Here is a 16,667-nt window from a genome sequence, read left to right as displayed (position 1 = left end):
CTAAACCATCACTTATGGCTTAACATCCCAAACAATGAAGTCACATTTAGAAAAAAAATGAGCAGTTAACGAGACATGTCATCTCTGGGACCATATATTTTGTCAAAGGTTCAGTAGACAGTTAGTCTCAAGTCAGAAATATTTGTCATCCTGAAGTTGGGCTGGTTAGGACTTGGCTTGGAAAATAATGTCCCTCAGGTTATCTATCCATCACTTGTGGTCCATGCAGCTGACAGTGACTTTACCATTGCTCAAGCCTTGAAAATGGTAGGCTGTTGTCTTTCACTGTTAGACAGCAGGACATCCATCTCTTTTCTAAATGACTCGTGACCAAGTATTTCAACTATAAATTCATAGATATTTAAAGGTGTGTGTATGGGTTGTGTGTGTAACTATGTGTGCATGTGTGTGTACATGTGTGTGAATGTGTGTTTAGTGAGCGTGACGACAATGTATGTGAATGTGTGTGTAGTGAGTGTGACAATGTGGGCATTGTGTGCTTGTGGGCATGTGTGTGCACATGTATGTGTGAATGTGTGTGTATGTGTGTGTGTTCATACTACAATGGGCAAGTAGGGATCAACTTTCCAGGGATTGGTTCTCTCCTCCCTTGTTTTGAGGCTGGGTCTCTCTTGTTTCTGACATTGTGTTGTATGTAGGAACTTCCAGTTGATTCTCCTTTCTCTACCTCTCTTTTATGCTAGGAGCACTGGGATTACCGACACACATCACTGCATCTGACTTCTCTCTCTGTCTCTGTCTCTGTCTCTGTCTCTGTCTCTGTCTCTCTCTCTGTCTGTCTCTCTTGGTTTTTGGAGACAGGATTTCTCTGTCTAATCTAGGCTGTCCTGAAACTTGCTTTATAGACCAAACTGGCCTCAGACTCCCAGAGATCCACCTGCCTCTTCCTCCCGAGTGCTGGGAGTGAAGGCCTGTGCCACCACTGACCACCTTTATTTTATTTTTATGTTCATTGCCATGGTGATGGGTCCCCTAAAATGGAGTTACAGAAAGGTGTGAACTGCCACATGGGTCCTGGGAATTGGACCCAGGAAGAGCGATCAGTGCTCTTTACTGCTGAGCCCTCTCTTTAGCCCCATCTGACTTTTCTTAACATGGATTCAGGGATCAAATTCAGGTCATCAGGATTATACATCAAGCACTATTACCTACTGAACCATCTCCTGAGGCCCAACTTCATAGATATTTTCCAGCTTCTACTATTCCAGCGCATCATGCCACATACTTGAGGTATTCAGAGACAAATGAGACAAGGTTGTGAGAAGAATTACAAATCTATACAGGAGGACATTAAACATTTATTTAACAAAAAAGTCAGGTTTATTTCTTCCCTGGAGCTTTGTGAAAGCTAAGATGGGGGGTCATTGCCTGAAAGCAAGAAGTGGCCAAAAGAAATATTTTTAGTTAACTGCTCAGCAAATCTGAGCACTGAAGTCCTGCGAGCTCAGCTGGCAATTATACCTCCTAAAAACAGCAGCTCTCACTGGTGGTGGGAGGCAGACACAGAAATAGCTCGGACTCTGTAATACGTGCATGAGACAGGTGTGGGCTCATGCACAGTGGAGACACCTGAGAAAACATGCTTTCTATCGTTTCTGATTTGGTGAGTCTCAAACAAGGCCTGGGAAACTTCCTTGTAAACAAACACTTGGGGTGTTTTCGGTGGTAATTTCTGGCCACGGTTTTGAGCAACACTGATTCTTAACATGAGGCTGCGGGGACTGAGAGTGCCTACTTGGTCTGAGGTTAAATTGAGATACAGAGGTTTAAATATCAACTTGTTCCTTACCATCTCCCATTAAAATGCTCTTAGGACTAAGAACTCTCTCTATTCTTCATAATTTACTCTGTCTCATATATGCGTCACCACAAGCCCAAATCAACGGGACCAACTAAGAATGTGCCAAGAGCTCCAAAATGGCGAGCCAAGATACATGCTTCTTCTTTTATAAGATGATTGTTTTAGGCATTTTTGTCATAGTGACAAAATGATAGCCCCGCCACCCTTTGAGGCCAAAGTGCACACATAACCTCCTGTGTGGCACTTTCTCTGTGACCATATAACCCCGTGTGGTGCCTTCTCTGTGACCATATAACCCCGTGTGGTGTCTTCTCTGTGACCATATAACCCCGTGTGGTGCCTTCTCTGTGACCATATAACCCCGTGTGGTGTCTTCTCTGTGACTATATAACCTTCTGTGTGGTGCTTTCTCTGTGACCGTATAACCTCCTGTGTGGCGCTTTCTCTGATCTTTCAGATCAGAAGTAGCCTCTTCTATTTGCAAGCCCCTGTGTCTTGTGTTTGCACACCTTTCTGAAGGAGGGAAACACTGTTAGCTCAGTCGCTCTCTGAATACACAACCTCAGCAAGAGTTCTCTTAGAGAAATAAGGAGATGCCAGTCCAGCCAGCCAGATCAACAGAACCAATCCAGCTCCTCCCTGTGGAGCTGAAACTGTAGCCAAACTCGCATACCCAGTTGCAAGAAACATTATTTATAGCCTAGCATCCTCCTAGTGTTTTACCCTCCCAGCAACATTTCCTGAACTGAACATTTAGTGGGTTCTTTCTCTGGAGTCAAAACTCTTATTTTTAAAATGCATTTAATAGTTCAGTTTTCAATATTGGCAAAGACAGGAACTGTCTCTTCTAGTCAAAAGATTAGGGGTGGGGTGTGTGTGTACTCATGTGCCTGCACAAATGTACATGTATGTGGTGGCCGGAGGTCAATGTTGGGTGTCTTTCTCAATTGCGTTCCACCTTATTTTTTGAGGTAGAACCTCTTACCGAACCTGGAGCTAGACTGGCTAAGCCAGCAAGCCCAAGATTCTTCCTCTCTACCTCCCCACTGCCAGGATGCTGAAGGGCCTGGTTTATTACGTTGGCCCTGGGGACCTAAACTCAAGTTCTCACGCTTGCTTGGCAAACTCAGTTTACCAACTGAGCTATCTCCTCTTTTCCGAAAGATGGATCTTTGAACATAAAGGTTGGGCTGGAGAGATGACTCAGCAGTTTAGAGCCCTGGCTGCTTTTCTAGCAGACCCAAACTCAGTTCCTAGCATCCACATGGCTACTCACAACTGTAACTCCAGTTCTAGAGGATCTAACGCCCTCTTCTGGACTCTGCAGGTACTGTATGGAATGGTGCAATGACACACACAGGCAAAACACTCCCACACATAAAATGAAAAATAAATCTTTTTATTTTAATTGTGATTGCAATTCACAAAAACACAAAGCCTCGTTATTTAGGATAAGAGTTAAAACTTTATTCCTTCTTAATACATTACAGATCGGCTACCATGTATCAGAAAAAAAAAGGTATGGTTATCTCTTTCTCTTTTACATATAAACCCAATGTCGTGCAATTGTCCTGTTGCTCAGACCACAGACCTGGCTATTAACCAGTCACCCACATGCGCAGAGTTATGGGAATAGGATTGCTTTTTGTAGGCGCACTTCATACAAATAACTGAGTGTAATGAGTCGATTAACAAAATACATGAGTTAAATGAGACAATGATGATTCACTCTTTATAAGATTTCCGGTGTGTTTCCTCTAAGTGAGAGTTCCCATAATGTACTTAAAGCATGAGTCCACTTACAGAAATTCTGTCTCAACTCAACCCATAGAGAAAGCTTCCAACTCGAATTAAACTAGGTAGAAAATGATTTCAATTTAGACTAAATTGCAACTGGTTCTCCAAAGAGGTAGCAATGCCCTAGGCACAAAAGTAAAATTGCAGTCCATTAGAGGAGAGAAAATTACATTATAAATATGCAAACATCTAGAAACAAATAGACATAAAATAACTATTGAATACTAACCATCGCTTCTATGATATGGGTCTGGTTTGAGTGTGTTATCATGGCACATACCCTGGAACCTTGATCATCATGGATGAAACCTTTAAGAAATGGAATCATGGGTGGCAGAGACCTCACAAGTTCAAGTCTGTGTTCATTACTCTGCTGTTCCTGTGATAAAATACCATGACTATGGCAACATATATAAAAAAAAAGAGTCCCCCGTGGTGGGGAGACAAGCATGGCAGTAGGAGCAAGCACAAACCAGAGAGGAAAGTGGAAGTTGGATGAGGTGACAACCAAAATCCAGCCCTAGTGACTGACAGCTTCCTTCAGCAAGGCCCCGCCTCCCAAAGGATTCCCAAACAGCCACACCAACTGGGAACTAAGTGTTCACATACCTGAACCTCTAGGAAACATTCTCATCCAAACCACTACAAAGTCCAACCTAAGTTTGTTTACCTCAAATGCAGATTTTGTATTTTTATGCATGACTACTTCATTATGTTGGGTCACTGACAGGGTCCCAGTAAGAGGAGTGTGATGTTGGCTCCTCCCACAGGTTGTAGTGGTATTCTTAATTATTTGATTATGAACCTGTTTGTTTAATTTCTGTGTCATACTTTTCACTTTTTGCAATTAATATGTATCACACGGGGGGGTTATTTTGGGACTGTGCACTGTACCTCGCCACGTGCTGGCCTTCTAGTTTTAGCATTTTTTTCAGTGGTTGTCTAAATCAATTGTTTTGTTGGATAAGACACATAGAATAAAAGTAATTTTTTAAAAAAAAAAACATACATTTTGGGTGCCGGAGAGATAGCTTAGAGGCTAAGGGCACCTGCTGCTCTTCCAGAAGACCTGAGTTTGGGTCCCAGCGACCATATTGCTCAGCTCAAACTGCCTGTAACTCCAGCTCCGAGAGCTCTAACCCACTCTTCTGGCGTCTTTACATAGCCACGTTCACATGTACATAAGTACATAGGTACACAAATTTAAAACAAGTTGTTAAACCATACAAGGCAGTGTTTTCTGTATTTTCACGAGGTTGTATATCCACTACTATTTAATTCCATTAAAGCGTATTTTAGATTTATTTCATGTGTATGAGTGTTTTGCTTCCATGTATCTCTGCACGGAGCTGCGAGGTGTGTGCCACAGGTCTTCTGCAAGAACAACAAGTGCTAGGGCTGGAGAGATGGCTCAGCGGTTAAGAGCACTGCCTGCTCTTCCAAAGGTCCTGAGTTCAGTTCCCAGCAACCACATGGTGGCTCACAACCATCTATAATGAGATCTGGTGCCCTCTTCTGGCCTGTAGACAGAATACTGAGAATACTGTATATAATAAATAAATCTTAAAAAAAAAAAAAAAGAACAAGTGCTCTTAACCCCTGAGCCATGCTACCAGGCTCCTAATCTCATTTTAAAATTATATTTATTTGTTTGGGTGTGCGTCTGTTCTATCCTTTCCCCACGTGAGTCCTGGAGATCAAACTCAGATGGTCCCGTTTAGTAACAAGTGTCTTCACCCATTAAGTCACTTTCCTGGCCTCTAATTCCACTTTCTCATTACCTACAAAAAGAAACGATGTGCCTGCTAACTGTCCGTCGTCTCCCACGCTTCCCTTGTCCTCAGTTTCCAGCAACCACCAAGATGTTCTGTTTTAGTTGAGCAGGTGCAAGCCACCCATTGTGGATGCTGGGAACCAAACTCAGGTTCTCTAAAGAGCAGCAAGTGCTCCAACCTCTGGGACATCTCTCTGGTCCCTGATTCTATGGCTGTGCCTATATGAGACATCTCATCTAAAAGTAGTCATACAGTATGTGCCTCTGTTTTTATTTCACTAACATGCTTTCAGGGCTTGTCTACTGTCTTGTAGTTTTTACGTAGCGGTGGTTTATTCTTCTTTAATGCTGAAATTATTACAATGGCTCTTGGGAAATGCTGTTCTAAATACAAATTTCCATCTAAACTTAGGAAGATAGCATGGTTTTTCTCGTCCTTTGTCAATTTGCTTTGAAATAAAAACTGGCCCAGTTTCTTTCAGTTTGACCAGGCGCGTTCCGCTACCCTCAGGTAGTTTCCAATAAGATAAGGGAACCTGACGACCGCCTTTCTCGGGGTTTTCAGAATCTTTGACATTGCGAAGACCACCTTTCTTGAGGTGTACAGCATCTTCCTTTCCATGGGATGCACAGCAAGCGCTGGTCCCTTTCCTCCTGTCATCCCACAAGCTCCTCCCTCTCCTTCTGCCCACCCACCCCGCCCCGAGGAGGCAGAAGGAGGAAGTGACGCACCGGAAGTGCTCTGGTCCCTTTACAGTGGAGGAAGGACTCAAACTCCCAAGATGGCGGCGGCGTCTGAGGAGCGGATGGCTGAGGAAGGAGGCGGCAGCCACGGCGACGGCGGCTCCTGTTCGGCCTCCGGCTCCGCTCAGCGACAGCCCCCGCCGACCCCGTCGCAGGCCCCGCAGCTGGGATCCCAGGCACCCGCGGCGCCCGCGCTGGCTCCGGACCATCTGCCCCAAAACAACACACTGGTGGCGCTGCCCATCGTAGCCATCGAGAACATACTCAGCTTTATGTCCTACGACGAAATTAGCCAGCTCCGCCTGGTGAGCCTCCCCGCCCCCCGCGGGACCCCCGCGACCCTCTGCCGGAGCGCGCCCCCTCCTGCCGCCGGGCAGTGTTCCCGGTGCCGGCCGGCCGGCTGCTGCTGCTGCACCGGCATCCTGAGTCCCGGGCGGGCGAGGCTCCGCGCCTTTGGGGGTCTCCTCGCCCCCAGCCCGGGATGCGCCCGCCGGCGAGAAGTAACGGAGTTGAGGCTTGGTGCCCGCCCCCCGGCGGAGCAGGGATCCCTGAGGGGGCTGGCGGCCTGCCTCGACTTCCCTCCCGGTCCCCAGAGTCCGGCTTTTCGGGAGTACACTCCCCAAGTAGGCAGAGGATCCCAGCTAGGCTGGGTTTGTGTTGCAAGACTAGTGTATTGTTCCTCCAGCCGCCCAAGCTTCCTGGTTGAAAAGGATGCAGTAGGTTTGGTCTACCTCCCCCCCCGCGAACCCCCGTTGAGGTTCTAAAATTGCACCGTGTTTTCGTGGCTTTTAACCCGAGCCTCAGCTGACCGCTAAGTAAAGCCCTAGGAGATGACCCGTTCGGCTTTGCCTCCCTGTCACTTCCTGTCCAGCCATCGTGGAGCAGCTTGCCCCTTGACAAGCTGTTACCCGCCTCCCCCTGGTCTTGCCATCATTTTTTAAACAAGTGCCTCAAGCCCACCCACCCCCGCCGTCGGAGTGGTTTATTTATACCCTAAAAATAACACGTTCTATCAGAGATTTAAAAAGAGAAAAAAAAAAGCCTTTGGAATTTTGCTACCTCGCAGAGGTTTGACCAAGGATTTGGTGAATTCCTTGGTTCAGGAAGGTCTCTCGCTTCCTTCCAGTGAATTTATCCTTTAAGTAGTCGGGAAATTGAAGGAGGTGGGCATTTTGAAGTGATTATGAGCTGGTTCTATGTAGTCACTAGATGTCTTCAGAATTGTTTATAAAAGGACAAAGACATCTTTCTGAATGTGCTGTGCGTAGCATTTTCTTAAATAATCTATATGCCATATTTTAGACATGTACTTCAGCTCCAGATGGACGGTAATCGCATTTCGGAGGAAATCATCTTCAAACAGGCTGTAATCATTTATTCAAATGGTGGGCAGGTTGTGTGTGTGTTTGTGTGTGTGTGTGTGTTTTCCCCTGGTCCATACAGCAGTTTAACCATGCCAGTCTCCAGCTCCAGAATGGGAAAATTTCTTCAGTTGGGAGTAGGTATTTCAGAATACAGTATCCTTGATTTTTCAAAACGTCATCCTAGAATTTCATGTGGAATCGTAAATATTACTTTATATTTTATAAAGACTGGCATTTGACACAATTTTTGCTTTATGTACATGGAGTTTGGGCATAGCATTTGACTGAACTGAGCCGGTCGGCCAGACAATGGCTTCGGGAACCTTGCGATGTCTGCAGTTGTTTTGTTAAATGTCAAGAAAAACTGGGTTTTATTTCTGTGTTAGTCGTTTCCCTCAGTTTTTTCTTTCTTCTTTCATTCATTTTTGTTTGTTTGTTGTGTGTCTGTTACTGTTTTTTCACTGTCCTGGAGTTCCACCTCAGCCTTGCACCTGCCAGACGAGCGCCCTATCAGTTACAACTCGTTTTTCTATCTTAAGCTTCTTTTCCTGGCCTAGTGTTAGAAATTTATCATTTAAGACGTTTTCATCGGGAGTCCCTCTGCTGCTCTTGTTCCCACTTCCCAGCCGGTTTATACTTGCACATACAGTTTTAGAAACAAGGAAGTCTCCTTCCTTTCTTTACCTAATGTTCCTGGGTTTTTCTGTGACCTTAGATGGATCTTTGGTTTTTAGATTCATTGGTTTCAGAAAATACAATTCAAGTGACACAAAATACAAATGTTCTTTCTTCTCACTAGGTGTCAGCATTAATTTAATTATCATCTTTTAGTGAAATTGATAGAAAAGAAACAGTGCCTGGTTAGGCTCTTTGTATATATTGTTTCATTTTAAATGGTTATTTTTACCTAAATTGTTTGCCAAAAATTCAAGAGACTTAAGTGTGTGTGCTGGCATCTGCTATATACATTACTCAAGTTCCTTCCATTGTGTTTTCTTGAGTAAGAAGTAAGGCTGGCTAAGCTCAGAAAGAAGGGAGTGATATTAAGAACACAGTTAGCTTCCACAAAGCAAAATTGTGATCCATGGGCATCTATGCATCATTGAGATAGACCTCGGCTTCTAGGACGTCAGTCTTCCCTCTTGTAGCACCTAACTTAAAGGGCAGGCACACAATCCAGGTACTCAGTATTCTGTATTTTCTATAAAAGGTCTCTGACCTGAAGTTGCTATAAAAATATATTTCAATTATTTTTCCAGGTTAGTTGGTGATAATCTTTGCCTCCTGTCACCATAAATAATTGAAATTTTTATTTTCCAATCTTCTGGTTTCTAAGGTTCTGTCTGAATACCTTATTAAAATGGCTTTCTTTCTACCACTAAGTTTTGCTCCCCAAACATATGCAGCCTGAAAAATTCTAGTTCCACAGAAATAGTCTTAAATATTTAATTCCTATAATGTATTAAAATGTATTTGGCTAAATACTACTTTTCAAATGGCAAGGTATGTACTTTGAGTTGGTCGCTTTCCCAGTAAGACAGGCAGATTGGTGCTGATGCAGCTTTGTGTCACCCAGACCCCTTAGTCAGTGCTTGAGAGACTTTGAGACAAGGAGCCATGGGGAAGAATTGAGCTTCTACCCTGAGGGAGCATATCCAAGTTAACTTTGAACATGTCCATGAGAAGATTTTCAAGACAGTAGATACTGTCAATGGTTTTCCCTGTAATTCAAACAGTGCTCTTGAGAGGAGAGTGAAACTATTAGTATTTCAGAGCATAAATATGACTGCGTGTTAAAGAAATAAGAATTCTTATTGCCTGAAATTAGATATTTTCAGGCAGCAACTAAGTATATAAAGCCATGCTATGCCCCAAAAGACTTGTCTAGATCACCCTGGACAGTAGACTCTGCTGTTTATAGTTCCTTTCATGGTTGGTTTGTTTGTTTGTTTTTAACATATTAGAAAACTTTAGTTATGGATTAGGTTGGTAGGAAGAAATATGAAGAACAATACAGAGGCCTTTTTCTTTTGCTTAGAAATAGCAATTTTTCAGTTTGCTTTGCTTTGTTTCTCACTATATGCTAGAAGTTCTTGATTTTTTTGTCTTGGTATACCTTTGTACTCTTTCTTAAAGGTTATTGATGATCCCAAGAGCTTTCCTTAGAAAATCCCATAAAACACAAGAACACAAAGCACACATCCATTAGCTGTCAGAGTAACAATGTATCACTTACTGTGTTGCTCTGGGAACCTCAGCTGCATACCTGGGAGCGAGTAAGAGAGTCTCCTCTTTTCCGTTATGAGAATGGTTTGCCCATGCGGACTCCTGAAAGGGAAACCCCAGGTCTCCCACCACCATTTACAAAGTACACGGTGTTGTGGGTTTTGTTTTCCTCCTAGCTCTCTGCAGCAGGTACTTGAGTACAGGTAAGGAATAATAATCTGTGAGCACAGTTCCTCCCTCTGCTCATTCTTCCTGACAACTCTCAAAGGAGTTCAACCATCAATCCTGTCACAGTGTCATTATGGAGACGAAATGGACGTACCCTTCCCTACACAGTTACGAAGGAAGCACCAGAGTAATAAAGGCAGAAAGCATAAATAACAGAGTGTTGAAGTTAAGCAGGAAACTTCTTCAGGACCATGGTTTTCTCCAGGTAGTACAAGTAGGACGTTACCTGCAAGTAAACCCTAGAAAGTACTGAAGAACCTTGGAGGGTTGGCTGAAAGGGGTTGGCACGAGCTTGAGTCTGGGAGTATAAAGTTTTAAATGTGCTGTTGGGTAGTTTCCACCTATACTTGAACTTTATTCCACAGAACAATAAAGTGTAAGAAACTATTTTTGATATTCCCCAGAGTCAACAGCCTTTGATGAGGGCAAATATCTAAGAACATTAACAGAATAGGGACTTGACATGGACTCAGTTACAACTTTTGCTTAGCAGTCAGAAGAATGGGAGTTCAGATCCCCAAACCAACTCGGCAGTGGTGGTGCATGCCTTTAATCCCAGAACTCAGGAGGTAGGGGCAGGCGGATCTCTGTGAGTTTGAGGCCAGCCTGGTCTACAAGAGCTAGTTCCAGGACAGACTCCAAAGTTGTAGAGAAACCCTGTCTTGCGAAACCAAAAAAAGAAAAAATCAAAAAAGATCCCCAAACCCATGCCAGGTGGGCATGACAGCCCACTTGTAATTCTAGCCTTTTTAGGGAGAGATCTCTGAAATAAGCTGCCACGAGGCTTGCTGGTATTGGGCAACCCTGGATTTAAGAAACTGCTTCAAAAGAATAAAGGAAGAGAGGCTGTGGAAGTTTACCAGCACTAACCTTACTTCTCAGTGTGCATGTGTACACAGGTGAACATGCATGCATACAGGAATAGAAGGGGAAACAGCTTCGATCATTTCATAGCAGAAGCCAGCCGTATTTGTATTCCAAAGGTCCGTGGGTTAAAGACTTGGTCTCCAGTTTGGCACTGTCAGGAGCTGCCCAAGTTTTAAGTAGTACCTGCTAGAGTCTTGGATCACTGAAGCTGTATTCTCAAAGGGGGTAGGAGTCTTCGTGGAGAGGTGTCCATCTTCCAACTCTGTCAAGTCTTGTTTTCAACTCTTGTCAAGTCTCTGATTTTACATAGGGTTGTTTGCATAAGCAGGGTCTTTTAAAGTGGTTGTTGGCTGTCTTAATTTGGGTTCTTAGCTTGTGCACTGGGCCATCCCTCCCCAGCTCTCCAAGATTAATTTTTAAAATTGAGGGATTCAAGCAAACTTTTATTGCTTTGGGTTTTTGTTGTTTTGTTTTTAAGTAGGGTCTCATGTAGCTCAGGCCAACTTCAGACTTGCTATGTTACCAAGGGTAACCTTGAACCTTGGATCCTTTGAACCCTCCTACCCTCGTGGAGCTTAAACTTACTTGGAGAGCAGACTCTTGTAAAAGTAATTCTAATGTAGTGAGTACAGTCAGGATAGAAAGGGAGTTAGGAATGCTGACTGAAGTCCAGAAGAGAATCACAGAAAGTTTTAGTGAGGTGCCATCAACTCATGAAGAAACCAGGAGCCTCTGTGCTTTGGCAGGCTTGAGATGATGGGTTTACTCAGTCTTAAGTACAAAATGCTAGAAGCAGGAGTTTGCAGGAAACTTCTATGACATGGTCTCTTTTGCTTCTAAAATCTTTGAATTGGATTTATGTGCACGGGCTATAATCATAACACAGTAGCTTGTTCAGTGGTGTAAGAATCCCTATCATTCAGCCTATCGAGGTGGTGGTCAGCTTTCTGTCAGCACAAGAGGCCAGGAGGAAATTGGCTGGAGAGGAGAATGGTTTGTCTTTACTGTGCAAACATACTGCACCCCTGCACCTAGTGCAGCAAAGTGTTCACTCTGGTAGGTGAGGAGGATGAGGAGCTGAGTTTCCACAATCCTCCAATAGGATATAGCTCCTGAGAGCTAAAACCCACTAGTCAGCCATATGTCTTAACATTTTGGGCAACCCCTAGTAGTGCCAAGCTGGAGACCAAGTCTTCACACATGGACTTTGGGAGACATTCCAGATCCCAGTGACAGCTCACGGAGTGCAGATACATCTGACTTCTTATATGACATGACTCTTCCTGTTTTGTGCACGTGTGTGTTCACCTGTGTAGGTGCACGTACCTAGGGAGAAATAAGGTCATTGTTGGTAATCCTCCCCATCCCTAATCTCCCTTATTCACCATGCCTCATTTGGGCCTTCCAGAGTCTGTGATACAGTGTAAGGTTTCAGTGTGTTGAACAAAATAGTTGTGAAAACATCTCACTGTTGTGAATAAACAATAGAAAGTCACGTCATTGTGAGATGAAGGGCTTTTCTGTGTAGCTTACACTAACTACTGAAAAAGTAAAGTGGTGCTTACTATTTGCCTGAACTAGATTAGATCTTTTTTTTCCAGGTTTTTAATTCACCCCCAACATGAAAAATATTTTACAAGATTTTTTTATTTGTGTGCATGTGTGTGTGGATGTTGTCGTGTACATGTCTGTGGGGTGGCATGCATACACCCCTGAACTCATATATGTGAGTGGAGTGTGAGAGGTTGACAGGTCTGGGATAGCTCAGGGCGGCTTCACACTAGCAAACTCTGGCTCCTTCTGCCAGCACCGCCTAAGAGCTGCAGTTACAAGCACGCCCCACTATTCTTAGCCCAAGGAAAACATGTTTTAAGATTTGTTTTGCTTTTATTTAGATGTGTGTGTGTGTGTTTGTGTCTGTGCCGGCCACGTATATGCATTTGCTGTAGAGGCCAGAAGGTGTTGGATTCCCTGTAGCTAGAGTTACAGGCGACTGTGAGCCCCCTTATGTCATGCTGGGAACCAAACCGGTCTTCTAGAAGAACAGAAAGCACTTTTAACTGATGAGTCATCGTCTCTCTAGCCCCTCAAAAAAAATTCCGAAAATAAATTAGCATAGTATATATGGTTAATGGTGCATAAGCAGCCCCGATAACAGAGAAATCTGAAAGTCTTTCTCTGACTTTACAGAAATCCTGGGAATAGACTCTTCCTAGGCTAATGTGAAAGGAATTTATATTTTCTTTCAAGTGAATATCTAGGGATCAAACCACCCAAGATAAAATATTTCTTAAAATTCTGCCTGCTGATGATTGAGAATTATGATGTACATGTGGTATATATAATATACCATAGTGGTTAAGAGCACTGGCTGCTCCTCGAGAGAACCTGGGTTTGATTTCCAGCGCTCAAAGGCTGGCATCTCACAACTGTCGATGACCCAATTGCAAGAATCTGATGTCCTCTTCTGGCCTCCAAGGCACATGGTGCACAAGACATGCATGCAAGCAAATCACCCCAACATATAAATATACTGTGCACCAGCTCAAGTGCTGTGATGCAGTGTGTGTAAGGTGGACATCACTTTTCAGGAAATGTTGAAATACTGTTATGTAAGACTTGGGAAGTTAATTCTTTTTTGGTTGAGGGAAATGAAAATGAGTTCCCTGAAAAAGTAAATGGGAAAGAAAGCAGGCAGAATGGATGTCCTCACTCATTATTCATTTTATAAATGACTTTTCATCTGTCATTCATTTCAGGGATATTTGCCTTGGCTTCCTCTCTTGTCGGCTCATTTTTTTGCTCTAAGTGGGGGGTGGAGTACTTTAGGTGCACAAACACAGGCAAAGATAAAGCTCACCTTTTACTAACCCATTTGAAGAGCACAAATATATAAAATGTACCTCTAAATACTTGCTTCATATAACCAGTGTCATTTATTTCCAGGGGGTTCCCATACCATCTTATATTCAGCTTTCTCAGTTTTCCTCAAAATGTTCATAGCTTTCTTTGGGGGAGGAGCATCTTGGATCTGATAAAGAATTAAGCTCTAGTATATTCCACATTTTCGTTCTTTTCTGCTATTGATCTTTTGAAGAGTTCAGAGCATATAACTTGTAAAATCTGTTTAAGTCAGATGTAGTAGCACATAATTATGATCTCAGCACTTGAAAAGCTGAGACAGGAGGATTGTTCCAAGTTCAAATAGGCCTGGGCTATACTCAGAACCCTGTCCCAATTAGAACAAGTAAAAAAGGAAGTTTTACTCTGTAGACTTCTATCAGTAGTTTGAAAACTCAGGCAGTGAATCTTTAATGACAGCTTTTGAGTTATTTAGAGAAAAACATCAAGTGCTTCATTTTTTAAAAAATGAGCATCAAAGAATATGTTATAAAAACTGAGCTGTATTACACAATTTTCTTGATTCCAAGCTAGTGTTTCATAACTCAGTATTTATGAAATCGGAATGTCTCTTCATTAACGGTATGTTATTACGGTAATCTGTGAGTTGCATAGAAAGTCTTTGCAGTGTCTTAAACAAGATTGAAGACAGCTCAGTCATCAGAGGAGGACATGCTACAAATTAAAAGGCATCATATTTTATAAGCTGCTCAGCCAGGTGTCCACCTTAGAATTAACTAAAACTTGATTTCAGACATATTAGAAGAAAATTGCAAGTTTCATGTAGTTGCTTCACATTTGTCAAGAAAGGCCCTGGTGAAAAGTCTAAGATAATTATAAAAAAAAAAATATGTGAAAGGAGGCTGGAGAGATGGCTCAGCCATTACAAGCACTGACTGTTCTTTCTGAAGACCCAGGTTCAATTCCCAGAACCCACATGGCAGCTTACAACATGTCTGTAACTCCAGGATCCTACACCCTCCCACAGGCATACATCTGGGAAAAACAACTTAAGAAGAAAAAAAATCTTTTCAAAAAAAACAAAGAATTTGTTGCCACTTAAGTTTAAAAATGATTTTAAAAAAGGATAAACATGACATTTGAAATCCTGCTTAATTAATGAATTAGGGAAACCTGCATCTGTTTCCTAATACTAAAACAGCATCGCCATTCCTGTACAGTGTGGCTTTCATTAGTTCCCTTTGTTTTGTTTTGTTTGGGGGGTTATATTTTCCAAGTATTCTTATGTAGCATTTATTTTTTCTTCTCAATAAAACGAGAAAAACTGGGACTGGAGAGACAGCTCAACAAATAAGGGCACTGGCTCTTCCAGGGGATCAGGATTCCATTCCCAGCACTCGTGGCAGCTCACAGCGACCTGTAACTCCAGTTCAGGGGATCTTCTGACCTCTGTAGGTATCATACCTACACATAGTACACAGGCATAGATGCATAAAAAAATCTATGCATATAAAATAACTTGAAAAATGTTAACGGATACATCTGTTATGTATGCTGATCTTTATAACTAGTATGTTTAAATTGACTATGACTTTTAAAAACCATGTGTGTTGCCAAAAGCTGTTTCGTACTTTATTCCCCCACCCAAGCCTTTCTTCTTTTTAAGTTGGTGCATGCATGTTGTGCATATTTGGAAAACTGTTAGTTAATTAGTTTGTTGAGATAGTCTTACTATGCAGTCCAAGCTGGCCTGGACTTAGTATGTAGCCCAGGCTAGCCATGAACTCTACTCTAGCTCTTCTTCCAAGTGCTAAGATTACAGACATGTACCACTGATGCCTGGAGCAGGTTTGTACACACATATCTGCTGTGCAATGTCCATGTTAAGATAAACATGGATCTCAAAGCTTTGGAGTTTCTTTTATAGTGGAAACATTTAAAATCTTTGACTGACATCTTATAAGTGCACTGTATATGACTGATCGCTGTCTGTAGTTACCTTGCACTCAGGTAACTACGGCCTCTAAATGGAGCTTAGTGACTGTTGGTTAGCCTTTTCCTACCCCACCCAACCCTTCTCAGCCTCTCCTCTGTACCATTCTAACCTGTTTCTAACATAGGCATCATCCTTGTTTATTATGCTCTGTATTTTTAATTTGTGTCTTAAACTGCCAGTTTGCTAGGACTTTCGTTGATATTAAGAACCAAAGAAACATTTTTTCCTTGAGCCTTGGAAAATTATTAACATACCTCTAAATTTAGAATTGCACTTTAGTTGAGGCAGTTTAGGAACTGTTTCCGCTGTGCAGTGTGGTGCAAGTTCAGTATGGTGTGCTGCTGAACCCAGCATCTCTGCACTCTACCCCTGTGCTACCTCCTTACCCTAAGTGTGGTGATTTAGAGTTGCAAGGTAGCCTACGTTGGCAACAGTGGTCATTCAATTGCTTGCTATGGGAAAATTCAGTATAATCCAGTTTCCCTAAAATGACTGCGTCTTTCTGAACCCTAAACAAAAGATGAGTGTGTCATTTCTTTGTGTCTGTGCTGTCAGTGTTTGTTGAGCATTCACGAAAGAAGGACCAATACAACTGCATCTGAGACGCTGTTGACTGATGCTTCGTGTGTTTTTGATGTTGGCTTCTGTGGTTGCTGTTCTAAATTGTCTTTGTGACGTGTTTTTTATTTTTTTGTTTTTGTCCTTTCTGTTAGCTTCCATTTATAGACATCAGTGGAGGCTTCATTTTTAAGGATTTTGTTTTTTATCTTTTCCTTTTTCCTCTGGGGTTCATCCATATTGATTCCAGCTGTCTCTGGTGAGTTTCCAGAAGTCCATTTTTTAGCCCTAATATTACAATGTTTACAGAAATAACCAGCCAACTGTCCCAGGATCAGATCTTTGAGAAGACTGGGTACTGTCTTTTTCAAGATTTCTCCTTATCTGATTGCCAAGTTCAAGACTTGGGAAATCTCTCACCCTCCCTCT

The 16,667-nt window shown here is 42.6% G+C and overlaps 1 protein-coding gene across 1 annotated transcript in view; it reads left to right on the top strand.

Annotated features, from left to right (window-relative positions):
- The first annotated feature begins 6,141 nt into the window (after positions 1–6,141).
- The window catches only part of Fbxo28 (F-box protein 28), a 29,515-nt gene continuing 18,989 nt past the window's right edge, over positions 6,142–16,667 (top strand). Inside the window, exon 1 of the mRNA XM_075989357.1 lies at positions 6,142–6,442. Coding sequence (XP_075845472.1) covers positions 6,176–6,442 — 267 coding nt within the window. The 5' untranslated portion in view covers positions 6,142–6,175. The remainder of the gene's footprint in view (positions 6,443–16,667) is intronic.

This window comes from Microtus pennsylvanicus, chromosome 10, assembly GCF_037038515.1.
Source record: "Microtus pennsylvanicus isolate mMicPen1 chromosome 10, mMicPen1.hap1, whole genome shotgun sequence".
Lineage (NCBI taxonomy): Eukaryota > Metazoa > Chordata > Mammalia > Rodentia > Cricetidae > Microtus > Microtus pennsylvanicus.
Note: the sequence above shows the minus strand (reverse complement) of the source record. Positions and strands in the feature narration are given on the sequence as shown.